General features: G+C 37.8%; 2 protein-coding genes across 2 annotated transcripts in view; both read right to left on the bottom strand.

Annotated features, from left to right (window-relative positions):
• LOC129261305 (bifunctional epoxide hydrolase 2-like) overlaps positions 1 to 12,114 on the bottom strand; it is a 76,739-nt gene extending 64,625 nt beyond the window's left edge. Inside the window, exons 1-2 of the mRNA XM_064099543.1 lie at positions 12,034 to 12,114; positions 1,499 to 1,806 (exon numbers count right to left, since the gene is read on the bottom strand). Of these exons, the coding sequence (XP_063955613.1) occupies positions 1,499 to 1,806; positions 12,034 to 12,114 (389 nt within the window). The remainder of the gene's footprint in view (positions 1 to 1,498; positions 1,807 to 12,033) is intronic.
• Positions 12,115 to 14,125: 2,011 nt separating this feature from the next.
• Positions 14,126 to 18,984, bottom strand: LOC135154150 (uncharacterized). The gene is made up of 2 exons (XM_064099433.1): positions 18,825 to 18,984; positions 14,126 to 17,688 (listed from the first exon to the last, which is right to left on the bottom strand). Exon 2 carries the CDS (start codon positions 17,138 to 17,140, stop codon positions 15,884 to 15,886), a length of 1,257 nt encoding a protein of 418 aa, XP_063955503.1. The 5' UTR covers positions 17,141 to 17,688; positions 18,825 to 18,984; the 3' UTR covers positions 14,126 to 15,883.
• Positions 18,985 to 19,134: the final 150 nt, after the last annotated feature.

Below are 19,134 nucleotides of genomic sequence, written 5' to 3'. Positions count from 1 at the left end.
AACCTATCATACTTAATACGTCTTGTATAAAGACACCGTCGATAATCTGATTTATCGAATGCATGAGATATTTTTTTTAATTGAATCTTTCAATTCTTCAACATTTACCGAGGATCGAGCAAGGTATATTATGTATGTTCTATCAATTATACGAGGCATGAAGTACTAAAATGACGGGAAAAAAATCATCTTGAAAAATATATTATACCGAGAGATCAATTTACGTAAATTTTGCTTCCAACTTTTGAAAGTGTTAAACATTCCCCCAAAAGTGAAACACTACTAAAATGTAGACTGATTTTCTTTTTCCATCTGATATTTGGAAGAACTTAATCTTTAGAGTAGATACACAACATTGCCTTTAAAAAGCAGAAACTTAACAGCTAAATAACGCTTGAGCATCATTGCCCATTATCTACAGAGTATAAACTACATGCAAATAGGGGCATTTTAAGTATTGAATTTATCTACACAATACTTTTCAGTCAGTATTTGACTGTAAGTTCTCAATTTCTAGGATATCAAAAATAATGACTTATTACATACTTTCAATCGTAAAATTGTTTCGCTTACATAAAATACCAGCAAGAATTGTGCACGAAACTCGCGCTAGATTCATCGCGGTCATTGAATGGTCATTTATGACTACCACTATTCATCTATTATTACTAGATGAAACCTTGGATAATAAAAACTATGATAATAAAAACAATAAAACAATAACTTCTTGAATTTACGAAATACCATCAAGCCATGAGAAGGAGAAGCGAATATCATGTTATTCCATGCGTACATGCTGTATATGGTTTGATGTGGTTGGGACAAGTTATTGGTCATCTTACGGAATGACTTCTATACTAAAAGAATGTTATTATGATCATGATGATTATAAAGGCCAGTGGCTTAAATATAGCCGACCAGGAAAAACATGCATGGATGGGGCCAATATACTTGTGCAGTTTTACGAAATTAACATATTGATTCCATGTATTTATTCGAAAGAATTAAGAGCATACTTTTAATAGGATAGTTAGTGTTTTTAATATCTTTATTTATATCACTTTTCATTTGGCAGGCGGCAAAGAGATTGCTCCCTTAAAGTACTTGCGATTCTAAGCAGCAGCACCCCCCCCCCCCTTCACATCTCATCATCCCCGTTGCTAACTTTTCATTTCTACATTCAATATTGGTGTTTAGCTATAGATCTTCCACATCAGTGGGCCAATATCTGACATTACTAATCTAATCCCCTTTCCAAAGCAAGAAGCAGAGTGTCTCCACCCCCCCCCCCCGACAACAGAAATTCGATGATATCTTTTCTGTTTGTTAGTTGTCAGAATAGTTTTACCCCCTCCTGAAGTAGTTTTTCACGTACGCAACTGCACCCTCCATCACTTCAGCCCCCCCCCCTCCCCTTAACTTGCTCTAAGTTCCCCCATCCAGCCCCTATCACATTTTCCTTTCCAATTTAGAAATGAGGATCTTCCCAATCGTTTACCTGGGCAGTCCAGCTTCCTCGCAGTACTTCAAGAGCGCCCTTTGGGGTGGGGTAACGATCACACCCCCGAGATCGAAGAGGACAACTTTCTTATCGCCCATATCCGTCGCCGTCGTCGACATCGGCATCGAAGAAGATGTCTGCTTCCCCCTCTTCCACTTCAGGTGAGAGCGCAGATAAGAAAAAACTTTTCGGAATTTCCTCTTGCTTTTCCGGCAGTGGAGGCAAACGGCGTCAGAGACGGTGGGGATTTCTCCTACTTCTAGCCGGGCTCGGTCGTCGACTCGAAACTCCGAATCGATGTAGGCCTGATCAGATTTATATATCAGCATTGTTATCCAATTAATCTGTCTCTGATAAAAGAAAAATATCAGCAATTCCAAAGTACAAGATCTAAAGTTAAACCAGCAGAAGATATTTTTCTTTGATCACTCCACTTTCAGTCTAAATACGGGTAGACAAATATCCCAAAATATGAGCACAATCGCAAAAGAAAGATTGACGAGACGATTAAAAACAAAATAATATATCAAGTTCATCCAAACATTTTGTCCTTAATTTAGAAATCCTGAGCTAAAAACGTTGATCAAATACACTTGAACATTGTCGTGATTGTATGCAAACCGTATTTATAGAACATTTATCTGAGGGTAAACCACTGTGCACCCGTTCTCGTTGATAACAAGTCTGGAATTGATTCGATGGACGATTTCGTATGGCTCACGGTTGAGGGCAGTATATATACCAGAGTACAAAACTCAAACTAACGATACAATCCCACTAGTCTTGTATTGCATGCTTCACATTGATGCAGAATCATGAAAGGTTGAAAAACGTCTGCAGAAAAAATAGGATTTGTTCCGTCTCCATCCGTGTAAGGGTTTGAATCTGCAGACTAATCTCACTTTGGTCGCAAGTTTTGAGTAAATCAACTCTCAATAAATTCGGCCTAAATGTATATCTACATTGTCCTCATTGCAGGATCACGCTGGTAATCTTATATATCTTATTGATACTTAGGGATGCTTCTGAACGCAGTCTAATCAGCTCCAAATTCTGTCTCCTCTTTAGGTTGGCCAGATCATGTCCTGGCGGGTCAGCGTCAAACTTGTGTCGTATTGTAAACGTTTATTATTTCAGAATCATTTTTTCTTCAAGTGGCAAACATAATTCCATATAGTTGGTCCCTCAATACTTCGCTCTTCATGCGCACTTGGATCCGTTACGTTCAATCAGAATTAATGCACTAAGGTGTTTCATTACCCAAAAATATGAAGTGTGCCAGCTGCCACGTTGTGACTCAACGTAAATGTATTTGTTTTGCGAGAATAACCAAATGACAAGCTTATTTGCCAAATTAATACATCTATGTTTTGACATTCTTGTCACACCCTGTAATACTTATAATGTTATATTTTAAGCACAGAATATGGGAATGAAATTACATTCAAGCTAAACTTTAATCAGCCGATTTAATTTATGTTTAAATGTAAAAAAATATATATATACATATAATTACGTGCTATGTACTGCAAATTATAACTGTCGTTTTTTAAAGCATTCTGCTTATGACGATTGTGAATGTTACATTAATTTGGTAGGAGATCATATTTGTTAAGAACAATAATTTTAGTAAATTTGTCATGTTCGATTACAATATTTAGATTGATTCGAACAATATGTATAATGAAGGGGTTTTGCCCATACCAAATGGCGATTCTGTAGCCCCCCCCCCCCACTCCTTCTTTACGAAAAATACAATATGTGCAGGCTCGTTGAGGGGTGCTTGTGAGTTTTTCCTTGTTCTCTTGTTCACTTTTATTTCAACTTTCACCCTTAAATATTTTTATTTTTTGGCAATTACCTCACTTTAAGTTTTACACATTCTACCAATTTTACTTATCTACCATTAGTTTGCTTTGCTTTCCGTTCCTTTATACTTTATCCTTTACTTTTAATTTTATTTCTGCTTTTACTTTTGATTTTAAATTCTACTTGTATGCTTTATATTACATTTACTCTTAATTTTTAATTCTACTTTTATCCTTTATATTACTTTGCTTTCAATTTTTACTTCTGCTTTTTACCCTTTCTTTTACTATTACTTTATTTATATTTACTTTTAATTTATCTTAGATGCAGTTTTCTTTTTACTTTTAATTTCTTCTTACTGTTAGTTTTACTTTTATCTCTATTTTTCTACTTTCACTTTCACTTTTACTTTACTTTTGATTTTAATTCTAACTTTACTTTTCCTTTTTACTTAATTATTTTTCCTGATTGCTCGTTGTAAAACGTAAAGATGTTTCAGTTTTTATTAATCTACAAGAGAAAACACTAAAAACATCGTTTTTATTTGGTAAATTTGTTGGGGCTGATCTCCGTGCCCCCCCCCCCACCCCCCCCCCCCCCCCCCGCTTGTCGTTACGCCATTGCTTCCGTTAAGGATAAGAAGGTGTGATGGTGATGAGTTGCCTGCGGTGACTGACGGGGGCGTTGATGGATGTAGTGCGCTGTGTCCGGCGATTACAAACCCGTAGCTTCTAGCATGGGTATATCTTTAATCTCAACTCGACACTTGATAGCTCAATCCCCATTACCTCACAATACATAATAATCTTTCTAAAATAATCATGTTCCATACTGCACAATCATCAGAAACGTACTGTCGTAAAGGCGTGGAGTATCTTTCTTTCCATTAAGTGTCAATTTTCGTCTAATATTTTGTTTCCAAGCGTAATTGTCTTAAGGACTATCCGCCCTATAGACATGTTACAATAAATAGAAGACCCTGTACGTATTTATGTACAGATAGGATTAGTTAGTGTCCCGGCAATCAATATGTCATATTAAGATTTCGGATGAATTGCGAAATACAAAATTACAAGAATTTCAACAAAGTGAAACAAAAATTTTACTACGGGTTGGCTTTTGGGGTTGGCCCGATGTAACAAGAGTTATACTTTTGACACTATTATTGGCAATATATGAGTAACAAGCATTTAAAGAAAATAATCATTGATTTGAGTTTTTTTCTCTTTTTTCATTTCATGTCATTTATGAAATAATAGAAGCAGAAATACATTTGTTACACATTACAAAATCATCACAACAATCATGGAAGGTCAGTACAAATATTTGAATACACTTTTAAAATCGATTGGTAAAAATGTTAGAGTCTATACAAGCACTCCGTTAATTGGCCAATATTTTGGGGTTGCATATTTGTTATTTTGAGAAAAAAATTTTTAGGGTGTATCACTTCACTCTTAAAATAGTTGGGCAAAAATGCCCAACTTTTAACCAACCCTGGGCAACAAGGCTGTCCACATAACTATTGGTTAAAATCTGCCCAAATTGAGTCATAAAAAAAAAATTATTGGGTAATAAATTTGCTCAATATTATAGGATAATAATTGCCCAGAATATATATATATATATATATATATATATATAACAAAGGGTACAGAACAGAAGGATTACACTAAGATAACAAAAAATAACAACAGAGGGGGTTGAGTACAGAACAGAAGGGTTACAGTTCTGTTCTGTACCCTTTGTTACACATTATTTACTTTGTTGTTATTACGATCTTATTTGTATGGTTTTGTTCTATTTTGTTTGTTTCAATGCATTATAGGCCTGATGAAGGCCCTCCTGGCCGAAAGCTCGCAATAAAAGAGATACTTGGAAGCTACGTCTAGCGTTAATGCTTGATTTATTTACGCCTATACGTAGAACATGACGCGCTGCAATACACGTTGTGCAAGGGGCCCTCTTCCTTTGTTTTTATATATATATATATATATATATATTTAGCCAACATACATTACCAAACACAGTGGACAGTATGTTGCCCAACATTAAGTGTGTATATCAGTGGCGTACAGATGGGGTCTTGACAGAATGTAATGCATTTTCAAACAGTCTGTCGAACGGGGAGACAATTTGTCTTATTTCTGCTACGTTGCAGAAGTTCAGATTACCTTTACATTTGCAAAATAATCACCCCAATTCCGACGGGTAGTAAAATAGGTTTAAATTTCAAATCAATTAAATGATTTGTAATCGGGGAATCATTATTGATAATTTTCAATAAGCACACTGTCAACAAAGTGTGTTGAGGACTCAGAGGGGTTAATGACTTCATATTTCTCATCGTTGCAGACATTTTCTTCGACACATTACCATCCCAGACAAGATCTTAGGTTAATATCATTTATTCAACAACTTCAGCGTGTTCAAGAAAGCTGTATGTCATTAAAAATCAGCCGCCTTTCTTTCCGTCGATATCTAAAGCAATTATACGAAATAATGCATCTGTTGTACAAACAGTCGTTAAGAGCGATTTGTATCATTTCCTATTAGATCGCACCTCGGTGTTATCAGCAAGTATGATCATTGCTATATAAGTAGGTCTATTTCGTTTTGACTTCTCTCTTATTATATCCCAGTTTGCGGTTAGATATGCAGACATCTTCGCTTGTAAACTGCTGTCGCGCCCCTATATACTTATGCAAGGGTGGGGGAAAATCCCTGCTCGCTGATACTTTAATCTCCAAGGTTTTGTTTTGTTTTGTTTATTCTAAAACAATACAACAGTTTTTCGTCATAATTTGATGGTCATTCGTAATCATAAAATGAACTTCTTATTGGATAATTCGGCAATCAAGACTCATATTCATTTTCTTTATTTTGTAATGGGGTGGGGGTACAATATCACAATGTTATTTTAGTGATAATGGCTGTACGCAAAAAAAATCGTGGGTTACAAAGCGCATAATTTTTTTTAAAGAAACTAAAAAGTGGGGGAGCGAGGCGCCAGAGTTTTTCTTGGGGGCACTTTTGTATAAAGTGAAATTCAAGGAGTTCATGCAAACATTTGACTTTTGGTAAAAAATTCCAGTAAAAAAATGATCAAATTATCTGGGGAGCAACTGCCCCCTGCCCCCCCCCCCCCCCCTGTCTTGCTGCGTACGGCCATGCATGCCACTCAGTGAAACCAGGGAGTGCGTATCGATGCACGTGTATAAATAAGGGTGATTATGTTAAAGGAACAGCCAGTGGCGCACCGTGGGTCACGGCATGGGGGGCACCAGCAACAATTTTGAGTCACTTAGTGGGAGCACGAAGCGCCCTTAATTTCCAGGTATAGGCCTACTGATCTAATGGAGACATTTTAAGGACTGTGCCATTAAACCGATATTGTATCTCACCGATCAAATAATACGAGCGCGAGCTGAAAATTGTTGATATTCAGTGCTAAAAAAGGGACAATATCAGCAATATTTTGTAATCATGATACGTACCTGTATAATTAAACAAACATTGCTAGCGCGAGCTGAAAGTTTTGTATATTTTTGTATACATTGACCCAAAACAGGGAAATTTTAAGGACTATTTTTAGGATTTCACAAAGAGCACGCATATCTCACCATAGTCATCTAATGCGAGCGCCATGTGTTTGCTGATTTTGTAAGAATTTCACCTATTTTTGTAGTCATTGTAATCATGAACATGATACGTATCTCACTAATCAAATATTGGGTAAAGGAAGCCTGCCTCTACAACTCCAAGAAATGTTTTTACCAATTTATAAGTCGGTTAACATATGACTCGACCAAATGTTGGGTAAACAAGAATGGAATGTAAAATTAATTTGATTTTTAATCAATAGTTTGTCGGCTCATATTTTCGCCAACTCTGGAGTTGTTTAGAAATCTAACAACATACCCTCTTCCCATTTAAATATATACACCTGTTACAAGGCATCTACTCAAAGCTACTTTGAACTCTTTAAAGATTGTTCTCAGACCCATGGAAATTGAAAATGGAGGTTAATCAAATTAGGAGTGTGGTACTGGGCATTATGATAAAGATTTGAGTAAAGACTAGTGAGAGGGGGTGATCAAAATGGGAATATAATGGATACCAAATTTAATCTGGTTCTGTTAATCCTGTATGAGTCGATTACATTTTACTCTAAGTTAATCAGTCTTGGTGACTGATTTTATATAGATGACGGAAACTACTCTCGGGCCTTTTTTTTCCAATAAATGTGGAGACAATGGCAAAGCAAGGATTCGAACTCGCACCATCCGATGCTCTAGCCGCTAGACCACATGACCCATCAGATCACACGACATGAACCATGAGATTTCACAATCGAGATTGTGGCATATGAAGTGGTTTGATTTTTTTTTTACATGAAAAAGACGTCCTTACTTAAAATGGGAGGGGGGGGATTACTCCCCAAAATTAGAAAAAATAAAAAGACTTCTGTCAGGGGGACAGAAAGAAGGAGAGAGAGAGAGAGAGAGAGAGTGCTACTTTATAATGCTCATGATCTTATATACAAAATGGAGAGAGATGGAGCTGATACACAATGGGAAGATAGAAAGGGTTTTTCGAAAAATTAGTAAGATAGGAGATGTGGAATAATAATAATAATAATAAATATTGGTTACCATAGTTACAGGGCGAGTTGATATGAGAAAGATAAGAGAATGAAAGCATACACTGAAAGAGAAGAAAAAGAGTGAGCGATTTGGAGGAGAAGGAGAGAAAAATAAAGAAAGCAAGAGAAATGGTATATAAGCGTGTATGAGAGAAATTATGTACAGACTGTCCAGCAGAGCTCTAGGACCTAACGTCCGTCCGATAGAGATCTAAAGAGGACCTGGACCTAATCCCAGGGTTTCCTGAACGCCACCGAACGGGGCTACCCTCTATCCTCTTGCTCCCTAAAACAGTAGGGTCATGCCTAATTGAATCAACCGTCAAGCGCGGGCCACTTGCGGTCAAATTTAAAACAACCATGAACGCACTATCCTGATCGCATCTTTTTTGCATCCATAGATTTATGGTCCTTATTGTCTGCAAAAAAAAAATAATTAAAAAGTGAAAAGAGGATAATTTTCCAATGACATGTGTTATAATTTGTTTATAGTAATTTCATACTTGCATGGATCATTGACATGAATATCACGAGGAGTTCTTTCAGAGTCAAATAATTTCTTCAAAGCAAACTTCATAGAATGCATGGTTGGCTGTTTGGGCTTGATGGTTCAATAATTAATAGAACATTGTTTATGTTGTTCAGCCGAGCATTAAGAGAAACAATGTCAGTTTTCATTCATAACTGTTATTATTTATTTAAAAAAAAAAACTTCATATCTGATTGACCAAGAGTAGATTTGTCGATGAAATATCACTTAAAATAACCTTCATGAAACACTCGATCCCCAAAAGTATGGGTTTTAGCTCAAGATATCATGCGAACCGCGAGCCGAAAATTTTGATATTTCGATCTTTAAAAAATGACAGCTTAATGGACGTTTTTAATAAAAGAACAAGATATACATGTATATCCAACAAAAGATTATTGCAAATCGAAGCAGGAGTTCTTTTGAGGTTTAGAACTGAAAACGGGACATTCTATTCACCTATTTAATCATGAAAAGTATGGGTTTTTGCTCAAGATAGCATGCGAGCGCGAAGCGCGAGCTGAAAATTTTTACATTCCAATTGGAAAAACGGACATTTTGAGCACGCGATTTTAAATGAAGAACGAGTTGTGTATCTCAATCTCGCTTGCTGATTTCTATGTAACATTACAATCTTATTTTATTTTTGCACATGCGGAATTATTGGGGGGGGGGGCAAAACGATATGTTTGCCCCCCCCCCCCCAATATTTTCATTGGTGGGGCGATCGCCCCCCCCCCCTGCCCCCCCCCCCCAGGATCGACACCTCTGCTATTATCAGCATGTTGGGTCCCTGCTATAACGACACGGTCAATAAAAAGGTTGATGGTGGCGAAGATAAATCACCAGCAGCCATTCTTAAGTATCAAGCTGATGATGATAAAGATCATAAAGATTTAATTGGTCTAATCTAACATGGATCCGGGCGGCCGGTGACTTTGAACTTTTTACTTGACCCAAACCATCAGGCCATGTCTATTTTAGTCTAGGATATCGCTCAGGCGCGTTTCTCTCGCGGTGGCTTTGAAATAACGTTCCTCCTCCCGAAAAATAATTTTTGCAACATCTTCGTAGATCACTTATTGGGGATAATAACGGGGCATGCCAACTTCTTCCACGCATGGATCCAGTTGAGGTCGATTTATCAAATCCGCAATTATTTGGCGTTGATGCTTTAAGAGATTGGCTTAATCCGTTTCCAACTGGACCCGCATAGATCCTTTACAAAAGCCTATGGGAATTTACAGAATCCAGTGGCCAATGGGTTAAAGAGAGGAACGACACATGAAGTTCATTAAGAGGGGGAAGGAAAACATTCATTCCTTAGTCATCAAAAACGACAAACCGAATAACCCCTGGTGACGGTAAAGTGAGTAAATAAATTATAATTTGATTCATAAGAAGTGTCAATCCAACCGTCGAGACCCCTATCAAGTTAAGCTTCATCACACATAATACCAAATAAAAGTTTAACAGGTTTCTAGAAAAACTTAACAGCTGTAAAACTAAACAGATAAGCAATATTGTAGATACCCCTGACGTACAGATGGAGGGCTTGAGGGGAGACCAATGCCCCCCCCCCCCAAAAAAAAAGGGGGGGTAGAAAAGAAAAAGTGCCACGTTTAAGAAAAGGAAAAGGGTAAAAAAGGAGGGATTTTGGGGGGGAAAAGTAAGATATGATCGGCTTCTCTCACTGGGGACGTTTAAGAAATTTTGTCACACACTCCGCATGCCCCTCACTTTCTTATAGGATCATTGCGTTACTGATAGGAGCCACTATCATACATATATTTTCTCCTTTTTTTTGGGGGGGGGGGGTTAATAAAATGATTATAGCAAATGGAGAACTTTCTAGGAAATAACATGAATAAGACATGTTAGGGGCATTTCAGGCAAGACCTTCCCTCTAAAAAAAAATTTAGTTAATATGACTACATGAGTATAGTCAGATGTTTGCAACTCATTGTCTCGTCACATTTCTTACTGCATTGTAGTCATAAATATCTGTTTTCTATAGTCAGATGTCACTAGAAATTATTCAGATGTGAAAATATCAAACACCTGACCCTTCTCGTGAGTTTCTCTTTTCTAGTTTTGTAACTCCCTGGTTTCAGAATCAATGATAATTTTACTTTTATTGCGTTCGTTGAAAATGACGATGGAATACAGCTTCCCTACCCCGCCCCCTCTTACTCTTACTGCTGAAATATACCTTTGTGGGTGAAGTTATAGTGATGATACTTCAATCCAGGAAAATGGCACAAGAAACATAGAGGTACGATTTTTTTTTCCATTATAGGGCCAACAAAAACAAAAATCGTTAATGATCAAGAATACATGCAGAGAGAGCAAAGCGACCAAGCGTCCTTTGAAGGGATTCAATTACATAGTTCTATATAAATTAGAGGTGTTGAGGCACATATTGAGCGTTGCCAAATTCTCTGAAAAGAGGCAATGATGGATAAGATTGCAAAATTTTGGGGGCTCCTTCGTATGCATAAAGTACACATGTGTTTATGGATTTGGCACGGGTTTGACGAAGTGTAAAATACCCCCCTTGCAACAAAAAATATTTAGCATGTCGTCTCATTGCATGGGTGTCGATCGAGGGGGGGGGGTGTATACCCCCCCCCCCGATATTTCAGGTGGGGGTGGCCTGTGTTATCACCCTCCCCCCCCCCATAATTTAAGGTCGAATATATTTTAATATAATGAATCATATAACAAGTATGTTCATAGTAGTAGTATCATTATTATTATTACTATCATCGTAGTAAATAATAATGATAAGGGGCTCATTCATGGGGTGGGGGATATATCTTCTCATTCCAGGTGAGGGAATGGCGTGTGTTATCAATGGTAACATTGATTGTCGTATATACGCATCATGGCCAATTTTTTTCTCTCTGAATTTACTAATGTATATTGTTATTGTATGAAAACATTCCTTCAAATATCATTAGAAGCAGATAGATAGAGATTTTTTTTACAAATCCAGGATGAAATAGAATAACATGGTAATATTTTTAATATATGATATTATCTTTTTAAAATTTACCCCTCCCCACAACCAAGCGCTTGGTGTGTATACGTGCCCCGTTTATTTTACCACCCTTTTGAATGTCACTTAATTTGTATGTCAGTATTCTTTATCCCAATTTATGATGTAAAGTAGATGGAGAACATATAACAGGAATGAGAATTAAAATTTAAAGGCCCTGTCACATCGTTCCGTGCAAGCCTTGCGGGCGACTTGCGGGTAACTACTTTTGCTACCCGCAGGTCGCCCGCATTGACAGTATCTGGAAAGCATCTCACACGCATGTTGCCCGCAGAGAAGCACGCAAGTCTGAGTTGCCCGCAGAAAAGTTCTGAACATGCTCAAAACTTTTTGGCTTGGATCGAAATGATGTAAAAACTTGAGCGGTCGATTTTCGCGCTAGTTCTGAAAATAAGCATAATAAGAACTTTCCAATGGCCCTTCTTCCTTTTATTTCCGTGCTCCACCCCTCCCGCCCCCTCCTCGACCCCCACTGGAAAAGGTCTCACGACTCCCCTGTCTGTGGCCTCCGAGTCGTCGACCTCGCGGTCGGTATCGATTCGATCGGCAATGGTCTCAGCACGAGGCATGTTTACTCGTAGGAATTACTTGAAAAATGATGATTGCCCAATGCTTGCACCTTGCACGCATCTTACAATCAGGTTGGCGGTAGATAACACGCAGGTTGGCAGTAGATAACACGCAGGGCACGTATGTCGCCCGCAACTTACATGGAAGCTTGCACGTGCCTCGCCCGCAGGTCACACGCAATGCACGCAAGTCGACAGTAGATCGCACGCAGAACTTGTGAAAATTCATGTTTGCCCGCAGAAATTTTGTTGCGTGCTGGAAAATATCTGCCCGCAACTCACCCGCAAGGCTTGCATGGAACGATGTGACAGGGCCTTAAAAGACTCCATAAAAGAGTAATAACCCTGAAAACCGACCAAAAATTCTCAAAATGACTCATTTTCAGGTCAATAATAAAAAAAAAACAGCTCGCGCTTCGCGTTCGCATTGATCTCGTACAAGTACGTATAGTACATAGTCTCGTTGTATAAATAAAGCTAACTTGTACATAAAACTGTAATCTTAAGGACTTTAGATATTATGTCAAAATCTGTTACAAAATCAGATTTTTGCATTAAAAGGTCAAAAATTTTGTTTGCTCGCAGGCTTTTTTTAATTATTATTATTAAAGTTGGCCTATTGCGTCATGTCTGGCCCTCGAAAAATGTTAGACTCATTACGCAATTGCAGTTCCCCCTCAAACTAACAAAAAATCCCTCACAGGGAACAAAAGTTGGGTCAGTCATCCCATGGCCATACGCAGCCGGGGGGGGGGGGGGGGGGGTCAGAGGGGCAGTTAGAGGATGAGATATGTGAATCTCTGAGATCGGAAGTGAGAGAGTCGTTGAAATTTCACATCGACAACGCCAACGACAAAATGGCGTTGCTGGAAAAACGAGTAGATGTCGTCGAGGACGCCATGGACGAAGCAGAGCAGTACTCTCGAAGAAACTGCCTAATCTTTGCCGGTATCAACGAGATGCAAGACGAGGACGTGGAGAGGAAAATAGTGAACATATGTAAAGAGGACCTCGGTGTAACCATCAATGAAAGCGACGTCGACAGATGCCACCGACTCGGGAACCCAAACAACAAAGGAAAGAAGTCTCGCAAACAACATCGGGACGTCATCGTAAAATTCACGAACTATCGGAAGAGAGACTCCATCTACAAGGCTAGATTCAACCTGCGAAAGTCATCGAGTAAGTCAAAGCATATTTATATAAATGAAAGCCTGACACAGAAGCGGAATAAACTATATTGGAAAGTCAAGAGTCGAGGGACCATGATTGTTATAAAAGAAAGTTTGACAAACTGAAGAAATCAATAAAAACAGGTCAGGAAATCAATGAACTTTGTGGAAAATATAAGTATTTCCGAAATAAAGTGAATATTTTAAACACGAAGTTGAAAAGGGAATTTTATCGCAACAAAATCCAAAAATGTCAAATCAAAATACAACATTCTTGGAAAGTACTGAAAATTTGTTGCCCAAGAAACTCGAATCAACTACCACTACTCTATTTTCGTATTCAAAATACTCAATAATTTTGCCTGTAAACGACCACTCTTTTATGTTACTCGTCATTCCACCCTAAATCCATTATCTATTCCGAAACCTAGGACAGAATTTAAAAAGCGATCTTACATCGCCCCAAATATCTATAATAATCTACCGACTCATATACGCACGGCAACTTCACTCCAAATGTTTAAAAATAAAATCAGGCCACTCTCTTTATTGTTTTAACTCATGCACTGGTCCTATTTATAATGTCTTTTGCCATGAGGTTAATTTATTTTGTTTTTGTTTTGATGTTATCGTGACTTTTTCCTTTTTGTTTTTGTACTAGTGATACTTGTTTTTTTTTCTCCTTGTGTGCTATCTGCTTTATGCCATTTTATATTAATAATTTTCATTGTCTTTTAAATTGTCAATTTTATAACTTATTTATTAATTTTACTTAGTTGAATTTTAGTCACATGTTTTTGAAGTAATTTCCTTTATTTCTATGATTTTCTTCGTCTTTTAAACTGTCTTTTGATTTTAATCTAGGTTTTTAATTTTTGTTTTGATTCATTTAATGTGATAGCATTGATATGTCATGTAATTTTGATTGTGTACTGTATTTTACTTTATATTGATTGTATTTCATTTATTTTGTAAATCTTTCTATGTCTACAGGGCTCTTTTGTAAAGCAGGCCTTTGGGCTCTGAAAGGACTACCCTGTTTTTAAATAAAACTGAATAAATAAATAAATACCCCCCCCCCAAAAAAAAAAAAAGATTAACATGTTTAACTGAAAATATTCACAAAATTAACTATAAATGAAAAAGCATGAAATCCTTCAATTTCACTTTAGAAAATGCTAAAGCACCCAAATGGCAAGCTCGGTCACTTCGCTCACTCGCTTTCCAGTTTCATTGGAAATGTTTACGCGTCTCTCCCCCCCCCCCCAACGGAAAAAAGTATGCTATTGTCATCACCCCAACCATGAACACAAATCGACACCCATGTCTCATTGAAAACATACACTTACGTTTCATTTGCACAATTATATTTGAATGGATGTTTATATTCCAAATGAGAAGGTGACATAAGCACGCACATAATGCTTTCTCAATGGGCTCTGAAGGATCATAATTGAACATCGAATGCGATAGAACAGGAATGATGTAGAGTGGGGTCATAATGCTGTTCCTAGATATTTCCCATGCCTTTATGAAAATCCTAAAGAAAGCCTTTCGACATTTTTTTTTTCGTCCGACAGGTTGTCAGATCAGACAGCTTTCCTTGATTTTTTATTTGCTGAGAAGCACTGTTTCTATTGTAATTGTTGGTTAAAATGTCCAAATAGTCCAAACGCCCCCCAGAACATTCGAAGTTCCAATAGGCCTATAATTCTCCATTCACAATATGCAAACGCGTCATCAAGTATGTGATTATTATCGCACAGCAAAAACTGTGGTGTTAACCGGTGTACATAGAGGACCACACCAGTTATTTTACACCGGTGTTAAATTGGCAGTGTTAGTTTAAGACCTATAGGTGTTATTATAACACATTTGGTTGTTACATTTACACTCTTATGTTCAATCTCTAGGGTATAATTTTAACACCTCAAGGTGTGGTCCACTATTAACACCAACTGGTGTCAGTTTTTACAGTACGTGGTCAATATTACATTAGTAGAAGCAAATTTGATTTGTATTTTCCCTTTTTTATAATTGAAACTTGGATTCTAGGGATTAATTCAACAATTTAACGTTTGTGTCAAAAAAGAAATAGGGAGTTTTCGCCATGCAGCGGCTACGTACGGAGGATTCAAGAACAAAGTAAAGGTTTTTGTCGAAAATTGGTGAAATGGAACAGCAGGTTTGTCCTATAAGTTTCAGAGCTGAAGATAAATTGCAAACATGTCGTTCATTAAGAATCAAGGACTATACTGCTAATTTGATTCACCAATTTTCGACAAAGACTTCTGTTTTGTTTTTGTTTGGAGTTTTTTGTCATGACGGGCATTTGACAGTCAGTGCATTTTCTCTGTTCTTGGATCCTTCGAAAACTCCCTAATATGTAGTACATGATTTATAATTTGCATTAATCAGTCCTACAAAATTAAATTTATGCTTAAAATCACAGTCGTGGTTTACCTAAAATACGGGCCATTGACTTATGATTTGCATTTACTTGATCTAGGCACCCATGATGAATGGCAAAAATATCAATTTCGCATACGATGCAGTATTTCCTAAAGTTTATTTCGACAGATGAGTGCCAAAACATTCTATAATGACGTGTAGATGGAATCTAAGGTTAAACCTGAAAGATTACTATGATCAAAAGGAATCAATGGCTTGGTAGAAGAACAATTAGATCGATTGGACCAATGTTCGATCGGGCTTACTTGAGGTGCGAATGCCTCTGGAAATGTCGGCAAGGGTGCGCTATTAAAGTCATGTCTGATGAAGTTATTGTTTGTAGGCAGATGGGTACCAAGGGAATCCAAAGGCACAGTCGGGATAGTACCACGGTCTTGGTACTGACATCGCAACATTGGGTCGGATACGGATTGGGGAATGTCAAGATGGGGTTGCCGATGAGGAGGAGGATGATGATGATGACAAGGGTAGTACGTGCCATAACCGTCATCAAAATAAGGCCGATTCTCAGAAAATAAATTGGTTGAAGTAACAGGAGATACCTCCATAGTTGCAGTAGAAGAGTTAGAATGGTAAGTTGGTTGCCTTTGGCAATCTGCAAACACCCGCTCATCTCCCCCGGCTACGTCTGACCCTTCACTACCTTCATTGACGGCGTCGGGCCAGTAGTCAATCATCTCATGAAAGTCCGTCGTCGGGAGGAGCCAGTCGAGCGCTGCAGATGTTTCCGACGTCGACGACAGCGACGACGATGACGGCGACAGCGAGCAAGACGGCCCCGATCCTACTGGGCCATCGCATATTTGAATGCCACTCATGTCTGAAGAGTCGGACGTCGAGATTCTCGGTTTCGGCTCTGAGAAAAATGACGATGGTAAGTTTCGAGAGCAAAGGGGAACCTTGCGGCGATCCTGTGAATCCTTTCCTGTCCGTTCGCCAGCGCTTGAGCTTCGTTTATCCAACACTTTCACATCGAAGAGCGCAGCAAGAGACCGAATTTGCGGTCCGGACCTCAGCGTTTGTCTTTGACGTGTTTTACACTGAACAGCTCTGGTGGTGATATGGGAATATGGAGATGATGGAGCTGCTTTTGGGGCAGGGGTACTTGTCTTCGTAGTCTTACAAACATCTACACCATCTACCGTGTTGTGCAGGTCAATATCTTGCCTTTTCTCTTTCTTGCCATCTTCCACTTGACAGGTGATATGTTTATTGAGATACTTCCGGTGGTTGACTTTCCTCTTTGACCTTGTCGGCCTGTCAAGGGCCAACTTGATGTCGTTCGAAGCCAGGTCTACAAACGCAAGAAGTTCCATCGTATCACCAACATGACCCGGGTGCGTGCGTAAACTTGGCACTATCCCTGACATGATCGAAACCATTCGAACTGTCTTTTGAAAGGACCATTCTCTACAGATGTACACTGCTTTCAAACTTCATTTTCAACGATTGGTTTCCATGTTTTGATTTATCTTCCCTGTAAAATGATTTCAATCATTCAAGCTTATTGGAAAGATCATGTGACACTCTCGTACTACGAATTCACCGTCGATACTTGTTTCACCTTATTGCCCAGAAAAGAGGACGTCCAATCTATTTATTCCACTTTTTGATTAAGATCACGCGACACTTTCACATTGAAAATTTCCTGTCGATGCTTCTTCACCTTGTTGCTTGGAAGGGGGGGGGGGTCGCTAGGGTCTTATCAAACTTCTTGATTAAGAAACCTGTAGACACTCAGTTTAACATCCTATTCGAGGAATACCTATAGGTCCACTTACGACTTGCATGAGTCATTTTTGGCACGACCTGAACAGAACTCGGCAAAACGAGGAACAAAACGTCACCATATTAATTTACTTTCCTATATTGTTTTGTTGGATACGTGAATCAAACAGCCTTCCATCCACTTTATTTGAAGGAGAAGCATCTGAAAATAATGACCAAAGAAAACCAGGGGTAAAAGATGTTCTCTAAAACGTCTAATATAGCCATTAAACATAGACATGATAGAGAGGTATGTAAGCATAGGCGGCGGAAGCGGGGGGGGGGGGACGTGTCCCCCCTAAATTTTAGGTGGGGGGACGAACCCCCCCCTAAATTTTTGTTGATAACTTTTTTTTTTTTTTTTTTGCCTGTCAAAATTTTTTTGTGGTCCCCCCCTAAAATGTTTGGCTTCCACCGCCAATGTATGTAAGTTATGTTATAATTTATGCCTAAAGGAAATTAAAGGGGGAACCAAACACTCACATCCAACCCCCCCCAAAAAAAAAAAATAATAGATTAATAAATATATCAATAAATGAATAAATACCAGAAATAGACAAATACTAGATATATAAAGTAAATAAATAATATTGTAGCAAATAAAGAAACAAGAAAAAGGAATATTCTTGTTAATGAAATATAATAACAAAATGTGTAAATAGAGAACCAGATAAAGATTCCAAAACAACATTACCAATATACGGCATTAGTCGAGAAGATTGATAAAGTTTGACCTGTATCTTTCAAAATATTTTTTTTTAAAGTTTTCACAAAAGAATAATCCCTTACCTTGATGAGGATGGCATGAGGCAAGAACCAATTTAATTTCTATAGTTCGCAAATCTTACCAAAATAATAAGTGTATTTAAAGTTTTATTATACTCAGATGTAATTAAAAAAGAACAGTTTTAAAATTAATTGTAATACAAGCTTGCAGCTTTTAAACATTCTCTTCTAGGTCTCCCTATACTTTCCGAACCAGATCCTGCAGATGTCATATAAACAATAAATTTTCGACAGTTTCATCAAGGGTTGAACAGAATGTACAATTACTACTTTATCTGGTGTGAATATCATACAAATGCATTTCCGTTGAAACAACTTGATTAATTAAGCAGAATCGGATCCACTTCATTCATGTATTGTGCCGCCTTACAAAGCTAGAATTTCCGATATCGCAATTTCTCTCAATTTCATTTGTAATTTACAATTTTTGGGGGTAAGTTTGACATTCAATCTTTTCATTGATGCTGGTTAAAGGAAATTTCCAAACTTATGAATAGCAAATACTTTCCTTACCTTTATCAAGAAGAAGTCCATTTAGAAATATATAGCATTACGTGAAATATGGAAATGTAGGTCCAATTATCATGATTATACTGTCGATTAATGAAGCTTGATATGAAACTCTGGTGTGTGATAATGTAATGATATAGTGTATCAGCAACATATGAAAACCAGCAAAGCTTGGTCGTTGTCATGGAGTCGTCAGTTATTTTGATTGTTTGTCGTGTGACATGATCGCCTTTTATCAAAATGTCGTTCAGTTGTAGACACGGTGGAGGGGTAAATAATGTGCATTTATTCAGGGATGTTTAAGACGGAATTA

The sequence above is a fragment of the Lytechinus pictus genome, chromosome 5 (assembly GCF_037042905.1).
Source record: "Lytechinus pictus isolate F3 Inbred chromosome 5, Lp3.0, whole genome shotgun sequence".
NCBI lineage: Eukaryota > Metazoa > Echinodermata > Echinoidea > Temnopleuroida > Toxopneustidae > Lytechinus > Lytechinus pictus.
Note: the sequence above shows the minus strand (reverse complement) of the source record. Positions and strands in the feature narration are given on the sequence as shown.

Excerpts from the sequence above, each read along its gene's own strand:
- LOC135154150 (XM_064099433.1), bottom strand. The coding sequence starts at position 17,140 with ATGGTTTCGATCATGTCAGGGATAGTGCCAAGTTTACGCACGCACCCG.